The 17958-nt window shown below is 41.0% G+C and overlaps 1 protein-coding gene across 2 annotated transcripts in view; it reads right to left on the bottom strand.

The window, feature by feature from the left end:
- Positions 1 to 7474: 7474 nt before the first annotated feature.
- Positions 7475 to 17958, bottom strand: part of HTR7 (5-hydroxytryptamine receptor 7) — a 79812-nt gene continuing 69328 nt past the window's right edge. Inside the window, exons 2-3 of one of the 2 annotated variants that reach the window (XM_072739485.1) lie at positions 14525 to 15283; positions 7475 to 9148 (exon numbers count right to left, since the gene is read on the bottom strand). In XM_072739485.1, the coding sequence (XP_072595586.1) occupies positions 9106 to 9148; positions 14525 to 15283 (802 nt within the window). In that variant the 3' untranslated portion in view covers positions 7475 to 9105. Of the gene's footprint in view, positions 9149 to 14519; positions 15284 to 17958 lie in introns of both variants that reach the window. The other variant, XM_072739486.1, reaches the window with a different exon arrangement.

The raw sequence follows: 17958 nt of genomic DNA on the forward strand, positions 1-17958 counted from the left end.
CTGCCTCTGGCAGAAGAATGGGGTTAAGGAGGACGAGTAAGAGCAATGGCAAAGGATAGCATTTGTGCAGTGGCAGGTCAGGCTCTGTTTTTCACTCTTTACAGTTACTCATTTACTCCTTTTGACAACTCCATAAGGTAACGATGGTATTATCTCCGTTTTATAGAGGAAGTGACTGATACTTAGAAACAGAGATTAGAGCGCTTGTCCAGGGTTATACATCTTTAATGAAAAGTACAAAAGGGGTCCTTAACTGTCCATTAATTTTTTTATTCATAAGGACTTGAAATATGACAAAATGACAACATAATAGATGAGTATTTATTATACTTCATTCTTTTCCACTTTTTTTAAATATCAAATTTAAAAGCTCTGCTTTATTCTTTCAGAGGCTCAAACTTATATAATAAGATCATTCTAAAACCCTGGTTCTTTTCATGAAAACATGTCTTTTTCTTATGTGTCCTCACCAGTGGTAGATAAATTACACAAATGGGTGTCCTTTTTGTCCTTTTTATTTTTGTCTGGTGATATGGAAATGAAGACATTCTATCTCAGTCTAAATTACATAGTATGGCCATAAACTTGCATGCCCCACTACAATTTATGTTATAATATTTAAGGGATGGTTTTCATCCAAAAAAAATCTGTACTTTGCATGGTCCAAATGGATGAATGGGAATTAGGCCCAATTTTCCCTTAATTGATTTAATTAACTGAATCCTTTTTTTTTTTTTTTTTTTTTTTTTTTTTTTTTTTTTTTGCAGAAAAGTTAAAAAGCCAGTATTTAAAAGCTTGCTGCAATTAACTTTCTAAGAGCCAGGAAAATAAGCAGTATAAAGAGTGATCTTTGATTCATGCACCCAGAATAGTTTCAGGTGGTAATTTTATCTCCACTTCCAAAATATATTCTAACATTTCATACAGAGCCATTGTGAGGAAGTTGATGGAATAATGGGGGTGACAGTAAACATTTTTCCCTGGAATTGCTGTCTTTGGCCAAGAGCAGCTAAAGCTGTCTCACTGAAGCCCATCTCCACAGAGACCAGGATGGGGGCAACTGGCCAAGCCTCCCTGACAAATCTCAGCTGTTATTTAATAACCCTAAATCATTTTTGTTTTCAAAAGCTAGTAGTTGTTGGGGCGCGTGGCTGACATAGTCAGTGGAGTGTGCAACTCTGAATCTCAGGGTTGTACATTCAAGCCCCACGCTGGGCATAGAGATGGCTTAAAAATAAAATCTTTAAAAAAAACTAAACAAATTTAAAAAACAAAATAAAATAAAAAAACTAGTTGTTGGCTCCATTGTGAACAGGAGAAAGACCTGACCAGGTCACATAGATGGATCTGGATAACAGCATGCTTTCAGCTATAGGGCCCCTGGGGGTCTGTAAGTAACTAAACAGCTATGAGATTCACAAAGTCCTAGGTAATGAAGGAGGCACACAGGTATGATTTAAGCTGCTATTGCCACCACCATTTGTCACACTGTCTGAAATTCCTACCAACACTCTCTCAGGTTTCAGACATTGATCCAAGAGATTGCTTGTCTCAGTGTAACTATGTATCTTGTAAGAAGGGGACATTGCCCCCAAATATGGATTAGTGTATTTGACTAATTGGCTGATAGTTTAGAGACATCAGAAGATAAGAGAGTGGGGCACAGAAAAGTTTTAATGAGGAGAATATAGAAAGGCACACATTATAGAGCAATAGCAATTAGGGCAGTATATTAGGATTCCTCAGAGAAACAGAACCAGTAAGTTATTTTATATATATTACACATAGCTTATTGATGATATATATATATGATATATATCATATATATATCTTTATATACATGTAAACAAATATTGCATTGATATATTTATAGTAATATATACATACATATAATGTATGTATAGAGTTTTATATAGAGAGAGTTATTATAAAGAATTGCTCACATGGTTATGGAGGCTGAGAAGTCCCACAGTGTGCTGTTTATAAGCTGGAGATCCAGAAAAGCCAGTGGTGTAGTTGAGTTCAAGTCCGAAGGTCTGAGAAACGGAAGGCCGGTTGTCCCAGTCCAAGGGCAGGAAAAAACCAATGTTCTGTCCCAGTCAGGCAGAGTTAATTCTCCCACTCTCCAAATTTTTGTTCTATTCAGACCCTCTAGACATTGGATATAGCCCACTCACACTGGGGAGGGTGATCTGCTTGACTCAGTCTATGGATTCAAATGCTAATTTCATCCACAGACACACCCAGAAATAATGTTTAGCCAAGTCTCTGGGCACACTGTGACCCAGTCAAATTAACACATAAAATTAACCATCACAGGCAGGCTGCAATAGAATTGCAAACTGGGAGAGAATGCTGAGCTGCTAGGTACCCAGATAGGGAGGAATCCAAGAATATGATTAGGAAGTAGCAGTCACAACCTTTGCCTCCTTTCTGTGATTGGGGCTTTAACCTTCAACAACTGCTTTGGGGAATTCAGTGACCCAAGAATCTCTCAGGGTTCAGACACATACATTCAGAACCACAAAACCAGTTGGTACCACTGAGATGCATTTTGTGGAATGGATGGGAGGATATAAGAAAGAGGGACACATCAGCTGGAGGGCTGTTTTGCTACATCTGGGTTGATGTCCTTGAGTTCTACAAGCATCAGGTCTCTCGTGAAATGGAGATAACAATCCCAATAGGGTTGTGAGGATTATCAGAATGAGTGATGAGTAATAAATACTCAACCTATTTATTGAGCTGTATTCATTACTGCCATAACACACATACACAAACACACACACACACACACACACACACACACACACCACACACATATTAGTAAAAGCATGGACTTTGGCCAATATCAATTTCTGATTCTCGACGGCTAATACGCAACACATATTTTCAAAGATCTAGTCTTTGCTTTGTTGACAAACATTGGATCAGCTACTTGGCATGGGGATATAAAAGTGATACATTGATTCTCAGCTGACCTTGTGCTAGCACCAATAGTAATCAGTTCACGCCAGGAGTTACTCAATAATGTAGGAACTAGCCAGGTCTGTTCTTAAAACCAAAATCCATAAGTCTTTAAATATAATTGAAATGATCTAAGGTGACCTGTGGGTTATTTTCAACAAAATTTCTGGATTTCTGGTGCTAAAAACTAGCAGGAACAGAGTACTAAAGAGTATGTAAGAGAATTTGTGAGCATCTTGTGTATTTCTCTGACAAGATGCTAGAACTGTATATAAATGACTTAGATATTATTATTTCATATTAATTATGCTCTTCCACACTAACTGCACACAGAATCCACTACATGATTCAGTTTGTCAGCATGTTTGGGAGTAGCAATTCTCAACTCTTGGAACCCAACTCAGCTGTACCAGAATTAGCTGGTAGGTTGGCTAACAGCTCTCTTCACCCTCTGCTGCACCCAACATAATGAATCAGAATTTCCAAAAAGAGGGTCTAGAAGTTTTCATGTTTAAGAAGCTCTACAGCGACTCAGTCAGGGAACTGAGTGAGTGACTCTTCATGTTGGGGTCCTGAGTTCAAGCCCCAGATCGGGCATAGAGCTTACTTAAAAAAAATAAATTAAATAAACAAGCTCCCTAGATAATTTTTACCCAGAGTGAAGTTTAGAACACACTGGGTTTAAGACAGAAGGCAGACTGGCCACTTGATAGTAACCTTAAGCTTTCCTATATTACAACCTTTTTTACCTTCCAACTATCGTTGACACTGTCAAAATTTAGTCTCTTTCTTTGCCCTATCTAAGAACAATTTGGTTAATATAATCATTCTAAAAATTAAATACCTTTCAGTGCCTTCAGGTCAGCATTCTGGATTCAATTTAATTGTAGATAATTAAAGAGGAGAAACACAGAGGAAAAACTGAGTTGCTTGGAGGCTCTGATTGGAAACTGCAGGCCACTCTTCTGCATGGCTCCTAACCCAGGTGTGGTTCTCAGAGGAGAGCTGCTCCTTGCCATCCTCCTTCACCCCCTGGGTATGACCTCCCTGCATCACACACACCACAGCATATCCTGTGGAAGAGCCTGGCACACAGTGTCCTGAGTGTGTCATGGTTGTGCTGGTCATTTCCTAGCCCAGAAACTGCTTTGTTTTCCATAACTGTACACTTTCAGGGGACAATGCCCAGTTTTTGTGATTTTTTTCTTTTTCTCTGTGTTATGTTTGTTCTGACTATATTTACTGAACTGTAATTTTATGTCTACTAAAACTAATAAAAAAACTGAACTTTTATTTTGTATTTTTACCTCACTTTTTCCTGTAATTTTGTTATATTTTGTAAACGCACAGCTATGCGACAGATTTTTTTTAAACTTCTTTACCAAAGAGCACTATTTTCCACCACACTCCTTTAAACAAATTCAGACAAAACACAGCTCTATTTTAGCACATTCTCACCTGCTAAACAGTAGGATGTTATATTAGATCATCCATGAGATTCTACAATTCTCTGTGAATATGGTTCTATCTTTTTCCTACAGGTTACAAACTTTTATGTGCACAGCAGACATTCTGCTGTCTTGTCATTGCTCTGCACCATATTTCCCATTGTGAGACTGTGTGGATTTAGAGAAAAAAGAGAATTTTAGTAAGAGCCCAATAAAAATGTAATTAAGAAAGGTAATTTGGTACCATTAAAAATATTACATAATATACATCAAAGATAAAGTCTAGATATTTCTTACCATCCATACTTTGGATTATAACTTCTCTCCTCCATTGAGATTTAAATGTTCACATCAATATTTGAAGTGTGCACTTCTTTCTGAACCTCCTTCTATTTGCTTTATCGTAACACATATCACACTGGATTATAATCGTTTGTGTTAAGTAACATTCAGCTTCCTTGCTAGATTTTTAGCTTCACAAGAATGGAGATCAATTCTGTCTTACTCACCACTAGGTTCTAGTATTCAGTCTCTGACATATTAATAAATGTGTATTGGAATAAATGAGTGGAAGAATGAATGAATTTCTTAGAGGAAGAACAATGGATTTTAGACTTTCCTTTCTTTACAGCATCTTGAGTATTTCTTGTCCATTACTTTCCTTTTGTACTATAATTTCTGAGCATCGATTTTATAATTTGAATAGAGTCTAAGACTTCACGTGCTTTTAGAGAGCAATAGTTACAATATGTCTTAATTCCCTCAACTCAGCATTGGTATTTTAATGCCAAATACCCAACATAATTGTTATCTGCAACTATTTCCAATGGCTGTCAACCTCCCGCACTTTCTGCTTCAGATTAGCATAGTAATATTTTGCTTTTACATTTTTTATTGATGATCACATCACATCCCCATTGCCTGGATTGCATATGCAATGTTTTTATAAAGAATTTTTTATTTCACCAGCAGGAGCTTAAAAAGCAGTTGTTTTTTTTTTTTTTAATTAAGAAATTACTTTTCTTCTCCAGAGAAAATGTAGACAAAGCAAGTTTAAAGAGAGATCCAATTAAATAAATTTTTGTCTCTGTGAATTGGATCCCAAGTTGGTTCTCAAGGTCTGCCTGCTTTACACCAAATGTCAGACCGGATTTCCCTTTTGTCATCTACACTGCTTGGATGAAGTAAGAAATGACATCACAATACATGTGTTTCTCCCAGCGCTTCCTAAACGTGCTGACCCCCTGAAAGTTTCAGAATGGCTTCTTTGTGGGCTGGTTAGGGACCAGCTGGCTAGCTGTAAACAAGTTTCAACATATGGGCCATAACACACACATGGTTCTACTCTACTAAGACAGAAAACTAAGAAAAGGTTGCTCTCTTGATATAGAAGCTCATGCAAAAGCAGCAGCACCATGTAGTACACAACCTGCCCTACATTGCACACAGGAGAACATAATTCCCTTCTGTCCCACTCAGTGAACATGTCACTTGATCATACCAGGTTTCCTCGATAGTCCCATCTGAATATTAAAAAGGATCCCTAGAATACTCTGGTTCTTCTCTTTCTCTCTCCCTCTTTCCTTCTCTCCCTCCTTTTTTCCTTCTTTCCTTCCCATTAAGAAATATTTTTTTACATGCCTCCTATATATGTTGCAAGCACAGTGCAAAGTGCTGGGCATATTGATGAGGAAAACAGACACAGCTCCTGCCCCTGAAGAATTACTAAACAATGATGCAGATATACATTAATAATTGAAAATAGGTTGAATATTCCAGACAGAGGGGGAAAGCATGTGTGAAGGCCCTGAGGTGGGAAGCATAGACAGTTAACAAAATGCAGGATCTGTAAGTATCTCTATCCATTAACTTAAGGACTCCTTCAACAGTCAAAATGCTGCAAGGAAAATGCTACCTCCTCCAATTCATGGCAATTCAAGCAATCATTATATATTAGCATAAACTATCTGAAAAACTGTGCATTCTATTCATATTGTTGATATGCCTATAATCAATGAATCTAATAAACCTGCATGAAAACATGATCATTGAAAATATATACAAGCACCTCAAGCACATGACACGCTCGTAAAGGCTTTAAGAATTATGAAACCCTTTCCAGAAAACCTAAAAACTCTATGAGTACCCCTGCTTAACATTTACATAATAAAACCAGACACTAAAGCAACAGTCATTAAGTGACAGCTTACAAGTACTCTTTCCTAAGCACCATTTCCCAATACCCAGCCTTGCAGGATGACAGCTGATATCTCTGAGTGAAAAAAGAGATTAGTCATAACAGCCATTCTTGCTGAACAGTCATAAAATATGTGTAAAGCATTTCTTTCCATGATTTTCCCAATTCTGGGTTAAAACAAAAGCTGTACCTTTGCACAAATTATGTCATGTGTGAAGTAGTATAAGTTGTTCGATATTTTTCTCATTCTCTCTCAATTTCTACTTTCTCCTTTCATTTGGCTGCTTTGCACATAGAACACAGCCTACACTGTCCTGCCCCTGTAGCCGGAATAAGGCAGAGTTCAATACCCAGGCATGCAGGTTAGGCGTGAGAAAGAGCCGATTTCAACAACGAAGGTCATAATAAAAAAAATTAAGCAAACCCATCTGAAAAGCTGGACCAATCCAATTAACCATAATACTTTGTCTTACACTACGGGCATTTGTGATTCCCTACAAACTGCCATAGCCCTCACTCTCTGATACAGTGACTATCTGAGAAATGTCTGCCTTCAATTTGATGGCACACTTCCTAAAACTTGTTTTACTCATCTTTGTTCCACTGATGTCCACAGTGCTGAATGTAGCAGAAGGCCAATAAGTGCCCATTAATTAAATCAAGGAATGAACAGTCATTCTTTAAAAAAAGTTATAAACCGAATAAATCTTCACAGTGAAATGCAGTTCATTAGAGACTGTATTAACTACCCATTAGGATTTTAGCAAAACATTCAAGGCTTGGCCTTCTGCTATTTACATATAGCAATATTTATGACAGCTATGACAGCAGACCTTCAATTAAAAATCATTACTTAGGTTGCTTTATTACAGCTACAAATAAACTTTATTTGATGTAATGTAATAAAACATTTTCAAATTTAACAACATTTATCTGACCAGAATTAATCATTTAAATTATGAATATAAGTATATACAGTCACTTTTGCAAATTCATGGTTCAGGAATTTGTACACGCTTTATCTGAAAAGACTGTGCCCACCTCCCCTTCCAGACCCTTCCTTGCGTCTGGTGAGATGCAATGTCAGTGAAAGAGGAAGAAATCCATAATCCACATTGGAATTCCACATTATCCTGTGAGAGAACAGCTACATTCCTTGTAGAAAAATAATTTTCTCTGTCAGTTCTCTTTTATCTAATGAAGGTTTGCGTTTGCTTTCTCCCCTTGGAGGTACTCATCTGATCCACCAACTTCCTGTCTCATTACGTATTACATAGTGTAATTTTTAAAAACATACTATCCACAAAGGGGCCTCTTCTGTGTCCTTACCTGCCCTAATGTCTATCGCATTGGGGATGGGGGGGAGGAGGAAGAAGAACAGAATGGGCCAGGCACACATCTGATTTAGGTTACAGAGAACACAAAAAACAAATTCTCCTATAGGGAGAGAATAGTGTTCTGAGTGTTTCCCAGTAGCAGCCCAGGCTACCTCCAATTTACACAATTCACTCTAATACAACACTGCCCAAGAATTAACACATTGATGCTCTGTCTCCAAAAGCATCACAACCTTCCAGGGAAACCCCATTATTCCCACACTTCCTCCCACAGTTATCAACTAGCCCATGAGCCCACTGCATTTGTGTGGACATAACAGCCAAAAGTTGTATGCCAACAACCATGCTGGTAGACAGTGCAGTTAGGTAGCACTCCTTCTGTATTCAGGCACAAAGCCTCATTTCCATGAGGGCATCCCCTTCATCCCTCAGGACCCTTCAGAAGAAGTGTGAGGAAAAGCTTTATTCAGGTTTTCTTATTCTCTCCATCCTGAGATCTGTTCCTGAGTTATACCATAACAATAAATGAGTTAAACAAAGAAAAGTACATTGGTGTGGAAGTCATAGGGACCCTGCAAAAAAGCGAAACTAGTTGACAGAAGCTTTAACCAGACACTGCTCTGGGACATCATTTGTATTAGCTGATGATGGGATTCTGTTTTCTAACACGGACATGCAACATATTCAACACTAGGCTTATCACAGTTTGCTTGGAAAAACACCCTTCTGTCCTACCACAAAATACATTCTGTCTCATGAATGATTCCTGAATATTCACCACAATGCCTAGACTTGGAAGCATGGGAAGTTTGCATTGGAACTTTCTTCAATTTGTAGGGGCTTGGATGTACACAAAGCACCAGAAACCATTTCCTTTCTGGGACTCAGCTCTGTCTGTGTGCTTACTGATGAGCTGATCTGGCTGTCTTAAACTGAGAACTGTTTTCCTTGGCACACCATAGCACTGATCCACAGAGAAGGACAAGAGGTTACCATCTCCCTCATCATATGCTTTGTACAACAGATCACCCTGGTTGTTACGTTTCAGCTACCCCAGGAAAGGACAAGCCACGCTCCATTCTGTGGGCTCAGCAAATGGTTATGTTTCCATCTCTGTCTTGCCTTGTTCATTTCATCTCCATTATTCCACTTTTGATCATGAATCATGACTTTTTTTTCTACAGTAGTCAGAGTTTTGTCTGTAAAGAGAGAGAGAGAGAGAGAGAAGACCAGACAATGATTTAGCAAAACCGTAAATATGAGTTTTCATTTTGGGGTGAGTGGATTTAATGTTTACAGCATTCAGTAATTTGAATTATTTGTGGCTTCTAAGGGGTTATAGGAGCTTCTCTAAAGGGAAGGAAAGAATGCTGTGGCTCTTTTCATAAATTTCATAACGTCTATAAGTTCCCAGGGCCTTAATACATTTGTAAATTGGCCCCAGATAACCCATTTAGAAATCCACTTTTATAATATGGCTGCAGCCAAAAATGGCTCCACTCTCAAAAATCTTTGCAAAATACTACTGCACTCGCCCCACATGAAAAGAATAACGATGACCACTTATGAGAAGTGTTCTTCCCTTCAGGCCTAGGAGCATGCATCATAGAAAGACATGTGTGCAAAGACCGGGAAACTCCATCTCCCTCACTTCCTTCCTCCCAGATTCACAGAAGTGCGTGAGTCATGGAGAAGTCTTGGCCAACAGTTGAGGGAAAGTCTCTTTCTCTTTGGTGTAGAGCCACATTCCATCCAGATCCACAGTCCCCTAATTCTATGCCTTCATAGGACTCAGCTTACCAAACACTATCTGCGAGCTTGAGACTTCAGTCTACTGAGGTTTCAGGACCTGGCACTGCAACCCTAGGCTTAGTCTCTCCATCCCAACAACAGTACTACTCTCACTTGGCTCTCAAGACTGGACAGATGGGTTTTCCTGGTGACAGGATCAGTGTCTCCATAAGATATCACCTCTTGCTTTGTCCGTCACCTCCCAGAACAGTGCTTGAAGAGAAGCACCATGCTGCAGCTAAGACCACAGCTCTAGGCTCCTGGGTTTGTGGGAGTGGGCAATGGAAATAGGTGTGTCCCAGACGATGCTCCCCCTCTTCTTAGCCTGAGGCCTCTACCTGTCTCAGAGGAGACACTATACTCAGAGGAGAGACTATGCTTCTCTACAGCTGAGCACAGCTCTCTTCACACTGGTTTATGAAATGGACTGAATCCCTCCAGGTCTCAAGTGGCAGCACCGTCTGATTCCCCTGCCCTCACAACCCACCTGCAAGTCAACCACTACTGAACATATAGACATCCTTGGCCTCTTTCCTGGTCTCAGTGCCACGCTCCTCTTGTGGGCCTTTATGACAAAGGATCCCATGTTTATAATGGTCTCTTAATTCATCTCCCTTCTCCTATTGTGAACCCCTGTCCTGGTCTCACTCCTGTTCAAAAGACTTCGTCTCTCCCCTGACCCACACTGCCCACCTGGTCCTCCATGTTGAAGGAGGACTCACTTGGCTTCCAGGGACTGCTGAAGACCCACTCCAGGTTCCTTATCTGCCTTATCTACCCCTCCACCCACATCTCTGCCCCTCTGTCCATACTGTCCCATCTGCTTTGAGTAGGCCCAACTCCACTTCCATCCCTGCCATCCCTTCTTCTTAAATTCCTGCTCTATATTCAAGGCCCACTCCAAATATCCCCTCCTTTCTGATTTCCCCCAGGGATAGTTTTCGCCCAGGCTTATTTTTCTTATATACCCATCTGTACTGCTTGATTTTTATTTTTAAAGATTTTATTTATCTATTTATTTATTTGAAAAAGAGAGAGAAAAAGAACGAGTAGTGAGTGGGGAGGGGCACAGGGAGAGAGACAGAGTGAGAAAGAGAGGGAGAAAAGCAGACTCCCCGATGAGCAGGAAGCCCAACTTGGGGCTTCCTCCCAGTTCCATTTGAATTTTTTTTAATCACTGGTTTCCATAAAGAAAAGGTAGATTCACCCTGAAACTCAAAAGCTTCAGCACAAAGCCTGAAGCAGCAGATTGACAGAATTCATAAAAGGAACCCAAGGTTACTCTACTACAACTCACCAGTGCAATCAACAGGGATTATAAGAGGCTTTTTGAAGAGAAAGGCAATATGATCACTGAGGAGAAAGGAGAGGCAAAAGAAGAGCTACTTCAAAACAATTTCATGAAATTCTTTCATATGAAAGTATTTTAATAACTGCCTTTCTATACTGTTCAAAATAACAGTGTCAAAGAACGAAAATCATCATAATGTGACACTTAAAAACAATTTACGGCATTCGAAAGCACCTCCATAAATAAGGTGATCAAATTAAAAAGAAAAACAAAAGAATCCCTGTTTATATCACATTCTCACACCTGGTTTTGTATTGCCAGATTCGGACACTTGTGAAAAGGTGACAAAGTGAATTAAGATTAGCAGCAAAGCATGCATAGTCTTTTCTCTCTTTCCACTCCCTACCCAAGTGCCAGTTGGACTCCTGAGTCTCTCACTGTGCTGATCAAGAAAATGGGAAGAAATGGGTAGATATTTGGATGTAGCAATACCGTCTAGTAGATTGTTTACACAGAAAAGGAAGAAAGCCATTATGTAGGAGGCAAAAATAGAGACAAGAAGGCAGTTAGGGGCATAAATGAACAAGTTTAAAACCCAAGCAGCCAGAGAGGGAGGAACCCTGAGTCTGTAGGCTGGCCAAGACATGTGGGTGCTGGAGAGACAGGTCGGGGCGGGGAGATAAAGGATCCTGAGAAGGCTTGCCATGAGCTCTGGATTGGACACCAGCCATTCTTCCAGAAACTCCAGTAAGGTTATGAATTGTTTGGGTTCTTCAGCTGGTATGTGCTTGAATGCAAGTATGGGATATTCTGATTACTTGTCTTACTAACTACTATCACCACATCTACCCAGCCCCCTGGACTGTGAGCTTCCAGAGACAAGGACTGTCACCTCTTTATCTTTCTACCCCCTGACATGCCTGGCATCATGCCTTGCACATGAAAGGCCTCACATGTTTCTGGGGAAAACCAGCCACTGAAGAAACTTAACTTCCAGCCTCTACCTTCTGATTCATATCACCTGGTGCCCCTGGATCAGTCTCCATCACTTTAATGATTCCTGTTCTCCTATGTGCAGAGATTCAGGCAATGACTTCCCTCTGTCCACACCATGGTTTTTGCAACTTCAGTATTACAGAATGTGGGGTAATTCTTTATTGTGAGTGCGCCTATATTACAGGATGTTGAACAGCATCCTATGAGATGGCAGTAGGTCCTCCTCTCCCCTAACTGTGATAACCAAAAATATCTCTAGACATTGTCAAATGTCCTCTGGGGGCAAAACCAACTCTGGCTGAAAACTACTCATCTATACCCAAATCCCAAATTGCTGGGGTTAGAATAGGAGAGCCTTCACAATTTTATCTCATTCTACCTTTCCACTGGATCTCCAAATCTTGCTCCATATCAAACCTCAGTGCCACTCTGACTGTCCTTTGCAGAAGGCCCCATACCAATGCCTTTACATGAATGCCCATATTCTCCAAAGTCTTCCCTGATCAGGGTTAGGGTAAGCTCTGAGTTATTTTCCTCTCCGTTGAATCCTACAGTTTTTCCTGTTTCCACCTCTCCTTTGCTCTTATTACAAAAAGGGTGACTCTGCATACCTGTGTGTTTATGCTCGGACTGTCCAACAGAAATATATGCAGGACCAGAAAAACATCACATATTTTCTGCATCCTTCTCAGTGCATGGAACAGTTATAGGCACAAAGTTCAAAAGGAGTCTTCCCACGCTGTAACTGACTAGAAAGCTGCCTGGTATTGATTTTTCAAAACAGCAGCTACTCCAAATCTCTTACTAGAAATTTCCGGAAGTTAATGGAGATTTAGGCAATCATTCCAAATGATTTTCGTATTCTATAATTATAAATACAATCATTATAAATCAAATAGAACGAGATGTAATGAGAGGATAGTCATTTTCTTAGACCAGGGAACAGCAAACTATCACCTATGGGCCAAATTCAACTGGCTGTTTCAACAGCCACTGTGAACAAAAAGTTCACTTTTTGTAAATAAAGTTTTATTGGTACATGACCATGCTCATTACTTGTGTCTATGACTGCTTTCTCACTGCAAAGGCAGAGGTGAGTAGTTTCAAGAGACTTATCGCTGGCAAAGCCTAACACACTATCTGGCTCTTCAGAGTAAAAGTTTGCTGACCCCCATCATACCTAATGCTCCATACTAGCTAAAGACCCAGAGGCAAATATCCATGGATGCTGTGCTAGTGAAGTTAGGGAATAGGCTGAGTCCTGGAGGTTTTCAGTTATTTGTCAGTTGGGGAGTATCCTAGGTTGGGAGCCTCTGTTGTATGCTGTGATGCTTGAGGGCACTTTAGTGTCCTGGAGCAGGGCTATTCTTCTGGGATAGCAAGAGCAGGAATGTGTCCTTTGCCATGGTTGTTACACATAAAGGAATCTAATTAAGGAAGAATTTCTAGAAGTAAGATTCAGATGAGGTAGGATCTAGACCTAGGAGTGTCCTAGCTCACTAAGGGCCACATTAGCCTCCAATCTATTACCTCTTTTGTCAAATGAAGGGTCTGGACAAGATGCCTGGCAGCCCATGGTTCTCCGGCTGCTCCCTCCCTCTGGGTCCAGTGAAGAGCAGTCCCTCCTCCTCTCATGCTCAACACTGATCTCTTACCAGCACCTTCCATCTTCTCATCCCAATTTCTTTGCCCTCAAACAGCTTTCAAACAGGAAGATGTTGCCTCTGCCTCAGATTTAAAGTAAAATCAGGGTGTGATGTGCAGACAACCCTAATTACTCTGTCGTCTTCTTCCTTCATTACCATGCCAAACTCAGTGAGTGGGTTGCGTGTGAAATACCCATTCTTTATCACCACTGGCCCTCTTTGATCCTTCTTGAGATTCTAACACCTACTGCAATTGCTTCTGGGAAAGTCAGAGGCCTCCCAGACAGACTCACCCTCTACAGGGTTCTCTCCTCCTCCAAAGGTGGGCAGCGCTTCCTAAAAGCTCTGTAGCTTTCAAGACTGCCTCATCCTGGCATGTCCCCATGCTCTCTACTCTCCTTTGTTCCAGGCTGCTTCCTTTAAGCTCATGTGAGTTTGCTCCCTTTCTCAAAGGACTTTATCAGTGAAGGAGGAGGGTATCAAAAAAGCTTTACTGGATGTAAGAGTAAGAGCAAAACAACAATAACAATGTTACAAGAAAGGGAGATACAGGACATGACTCCAACATTGGTTATGGGAAAAGGATGGGAAACATCACCTTCCCTGCCCATCACACTGACTGTAATTCATTGACAAATCAGTTCTGACTTCCTGTCCCTGTAAGTACCTGACTTTAGCTTTGGGAACTCTGTTGGCTGGAGGACTGGAGTCTATAGTATCCTCAATCCCAATCTAATCTGCTGGTAGGAAAGAAGCTGGCTACTGATTCAGGAAGCCCCCTGTGATATACTCTGAGAACTTCCAGACCAGGGGTGGGGGGATAAAAGGAAAATAGTGATAAGTGACCTTACAGCACAAACTCGGGTCTCTCGGGCCTCTCGGCGAGCTTCAGGGCCTCGTGCATGCCTGCCGCCGACAGCTTGCGGTTGATATTCCGGTACTGGCACTGAAGCAGGCTGCGGTAGGTGGTCCTCAGGTCCCGGTTGAAGAAGGCATATATAAAAGGGTTAATGAGAGAGTTTGCATAGCCCAGCCACAGAAATGTCCTCTCGACCCAGAGTGGGATGCAGCTGCAGGCAGTGCCGCAGATGAAGGGCCTGGCTGTGGAGAGGAGGAAGAACGGCAGCCAGCACACCGTGAAGGCCCCAACAATGATGCCCAAGGTGGTGGCTGCTTTCTGCTCCCTCTTAAAGATGGAGATGTTTTTCCTTTCGTGCTTGAGGAGTCTTGAAAGGTTGGCACACTCCTCCACCTCCTTCTGGAGCTTCACCATGCCGTTCAGGGAGATGATGCTGTCTGGCTCCTCGGGCCGAGGGAAGCCGGGGAACTTGTGCTTGGCAGCACTCTTCCTGGCGGCCTTGTAAATCTGGTAGTACATGAACAGCATGACAGACATGGGGATATAGAATGCCACCGCCGTGGAGTAGATCGTGTAGCCAAAGTCCTGGCTGATCAAGCACACCTTGTCATCGTTTACGTTCTGAGCCCATCCGAAGAGCGGTGGTAATGTGATGGAGGCCGAAAGAAGCCAGACGGAGAGAATCATCTTGGCCATGCACTTCCCGTTCTGCCTCACGGGATACGTGAGTGGCCTCGTGATCCCAAGGTACCTGGGGAGAAACGGAAAGCCAACGTGTGACTCCATGATCACACCTGAGCAACCAGAAGCACCACTAGCCAGGCGCCAGGCTTTCTCCCCCACAGCTCCATTCCTCAGGATAGCCCTTCTAGGGGGGCATCCTAATTCCCATTTTACTGAGAGGCAAACAAAGGCTCTGAGATATTACCTCCTTCCTTCCAGGTCATACAATCATCTGGAGGTGCTGCCAGCATTCAGCCTGGGGGCCCTCTGTCCATAATGCTAGGCCCTGGTCTTCTCCTACCTTGTAGCCTCTCCTATTTCACACAGAGAACCAAAGATTAAACATCCGCCCTCCCCCCAAGACCACTGCCACTGAAATCAGCTGGGAACAAAATGTCAAGCCTGACGTGGGATGTTGTGACACATCCTCACAAATTAACTAAGGTCTACCACGCTCTGATATTATACACCCACTGATCTCCTGGATTGTCTTAACTCAGACAGGCTTTTAATTCATTTTAACTTCCCCTTTGCACCGTAGCAAAAGCACTTCTTTAAGATCATAGAGATTTGTGAGCTATTAAGGAAATCCTAGGGTTTGGAAATGGAAAGTAGCAAGTAATCATTTTTTCTTTTACACCCAGAAAATTCTCACACAAGAGTAATGTCAGAAGAACAATCTATAAAATAAGAACAGCCTACCTTGTCTCTCCCCTCCTGAGAAGGATCACAAAAAAAGGGCAAAATTCTGAAAAATAGGAGGTAAAGCCAATGTTTTTTTCTGCGCTTCGATCTACACAGAGAATAAATATTTCTCCATTTCTGTCATCAAGGATTTCCAATGCAAAAGAGACTCAGCAAACAGAAAACATACACAGCAAGATGTTTTTGCTAAATGTTTAACGATTTTCAGCTTTTCAAATTTGTTTTCTTCTCTGTACTGAATGGTCTTAGCTTCTATTTTAGGGAGAATGCAAAGAGCTCATAAGAAGCCAAAACCAGAAAAAGCTGGTCATTTTGTTGTTTTTTTTTTTTTCATGTATGATATAAAAGATATACTTTTTAAAGATTTTATTTATTTATTCATGAGAGGCAGAGAGAGAGAGAGAGAGAGAGAGAGAAAGAGAGAGAGAGAGGCAGAGACACAGGCAGAGGGAGAAGCAGGCTCCACGCAGGGAGCCTGATGTGGGACTCCATCCAGGTCTCCAGAATCAGGCCCTGACTGAAAGCAGCGCTAAACCGCTGAGCCACCTGGGCTGCCCCTAAAAGGACTCTTAACGCAGGAAAAGAAAAGGTAGAGAGCCCCAAAATTACCAAGAGGTTATTTTCTGGAAGTCTATCAGTTGATGGGTTGGAGTTTTAAAAACAATTATTTTGTGCTAGAAATAGCCTCACATGTTTTGCTTAAATTATCCTACAAAAGTCAAAAAAATCATATTTTCACCATGAGAATTAGCATCAGCACAGCACTTACAACAAGGTAAATGTGAAATATTAGTAAAAAGGATCAGCCACATTTTCTCATTCATCAAGAATATTTATTCATTCCTTCAACCAATATTAATCATGCTCTTCTTGTAAGCTAGATGCTGTTTTAAAAGTTGGGGATATGGCAGTGAATAAAACAGATAAAAATCTTGAATGCAGACACTTGAGGAAATCATGTTGGGTTGAATGGGAAGACTGCGGGTCATGGTAATGCTGAAAGGACTCCTGATTCTCTCCAAGGATTCAGGTGTTAGTGGCATGGGTTCATTTTACAACCTTTAGGTCCCTTTCCTCCATACAGGTGACCCATCAGCACTATCCCTAGCTTTATAAGGTATAACTAGGATTAAGGTTTGGTTCCCAAACAGAATGAAGGATGAGAAAGAGGGAGGTTCTCCTGAGAACACAAGAATTAGAGCTGCAAAGGAAGGGAAAAGAGCAAAGGAAGTAAGAAGGGAGCAAGGAAGGGCAATGCCATTTGGGAATTATCTGAAATTATCTGAGTTTTAAGTTGCAGAAAAATTGTTAAGAAAATTTAAAAAAAAAAAAAAAAGGTAAATGAGGAAATTCCTGATGCAAAGTGTTGGAACTGACTGGTAGCATACAGTTAAGCTGATCTCTGCTCTGAGATATTCCATTAAAAAATAATAACAATAAAATTTTAAAATATATTTGTTTTGCTTTGGTTCACGTATTTTCTGCTGGAACTGCTTTCCAGAACTCTCTTTACAGATCTCACATTTGCTCTCCATAGAATCCTGTGGGTGGATGTAGCCTTTTGGCTTCTTCCTTGTTTCTTAACTCCCCCAGCAAGGCTTTGCCAGGACCTGGATTTTGATTATCTTCTCTCTTTGCCCATAGCCACAGGTACAAGCTTGGATCTAGCTTCCAGGATACCAACTCAGGCAGGAGGTCCAACAGGTATAGACAAGTCCCTACAGTTCCCCAGGTAGCCACCAGATGGCATTGTGAGACCATCTTACAACTACTTACAGGGGGAGGGTTGGATATGCCTAGTTAGGGCAATTGGTGTTTGCTGGAAAGAGGAAGTAGGATCACTCAACAAGAAAAGTTATATTTTATTTGTGGGGTTATACAAAAGATTAGTAAGACTGGAATTCAGAATCTCGTAAACTATTCTTGAGGAATTCGATTCAGTTTTCCCTTTCACATACTCCTTACTCAAACAGGGAATTCTATCTTCATGCCCAATTA

The sequence above is a fragment of the Vulpes vulpes genome, chromosome 15 (genome assembly GCF_048418805.1).
Source record: "Vulpes vulpes isolate BD-2025 chromosome 15, VulVul3, whole genome shotgun sequence".
NCBI classification, from domain to species: Eukaryota; Metazoa; Chordata; class Mammalia; order Carnivora; family Canidae; genus Vulpes; species Vulpes vulpes.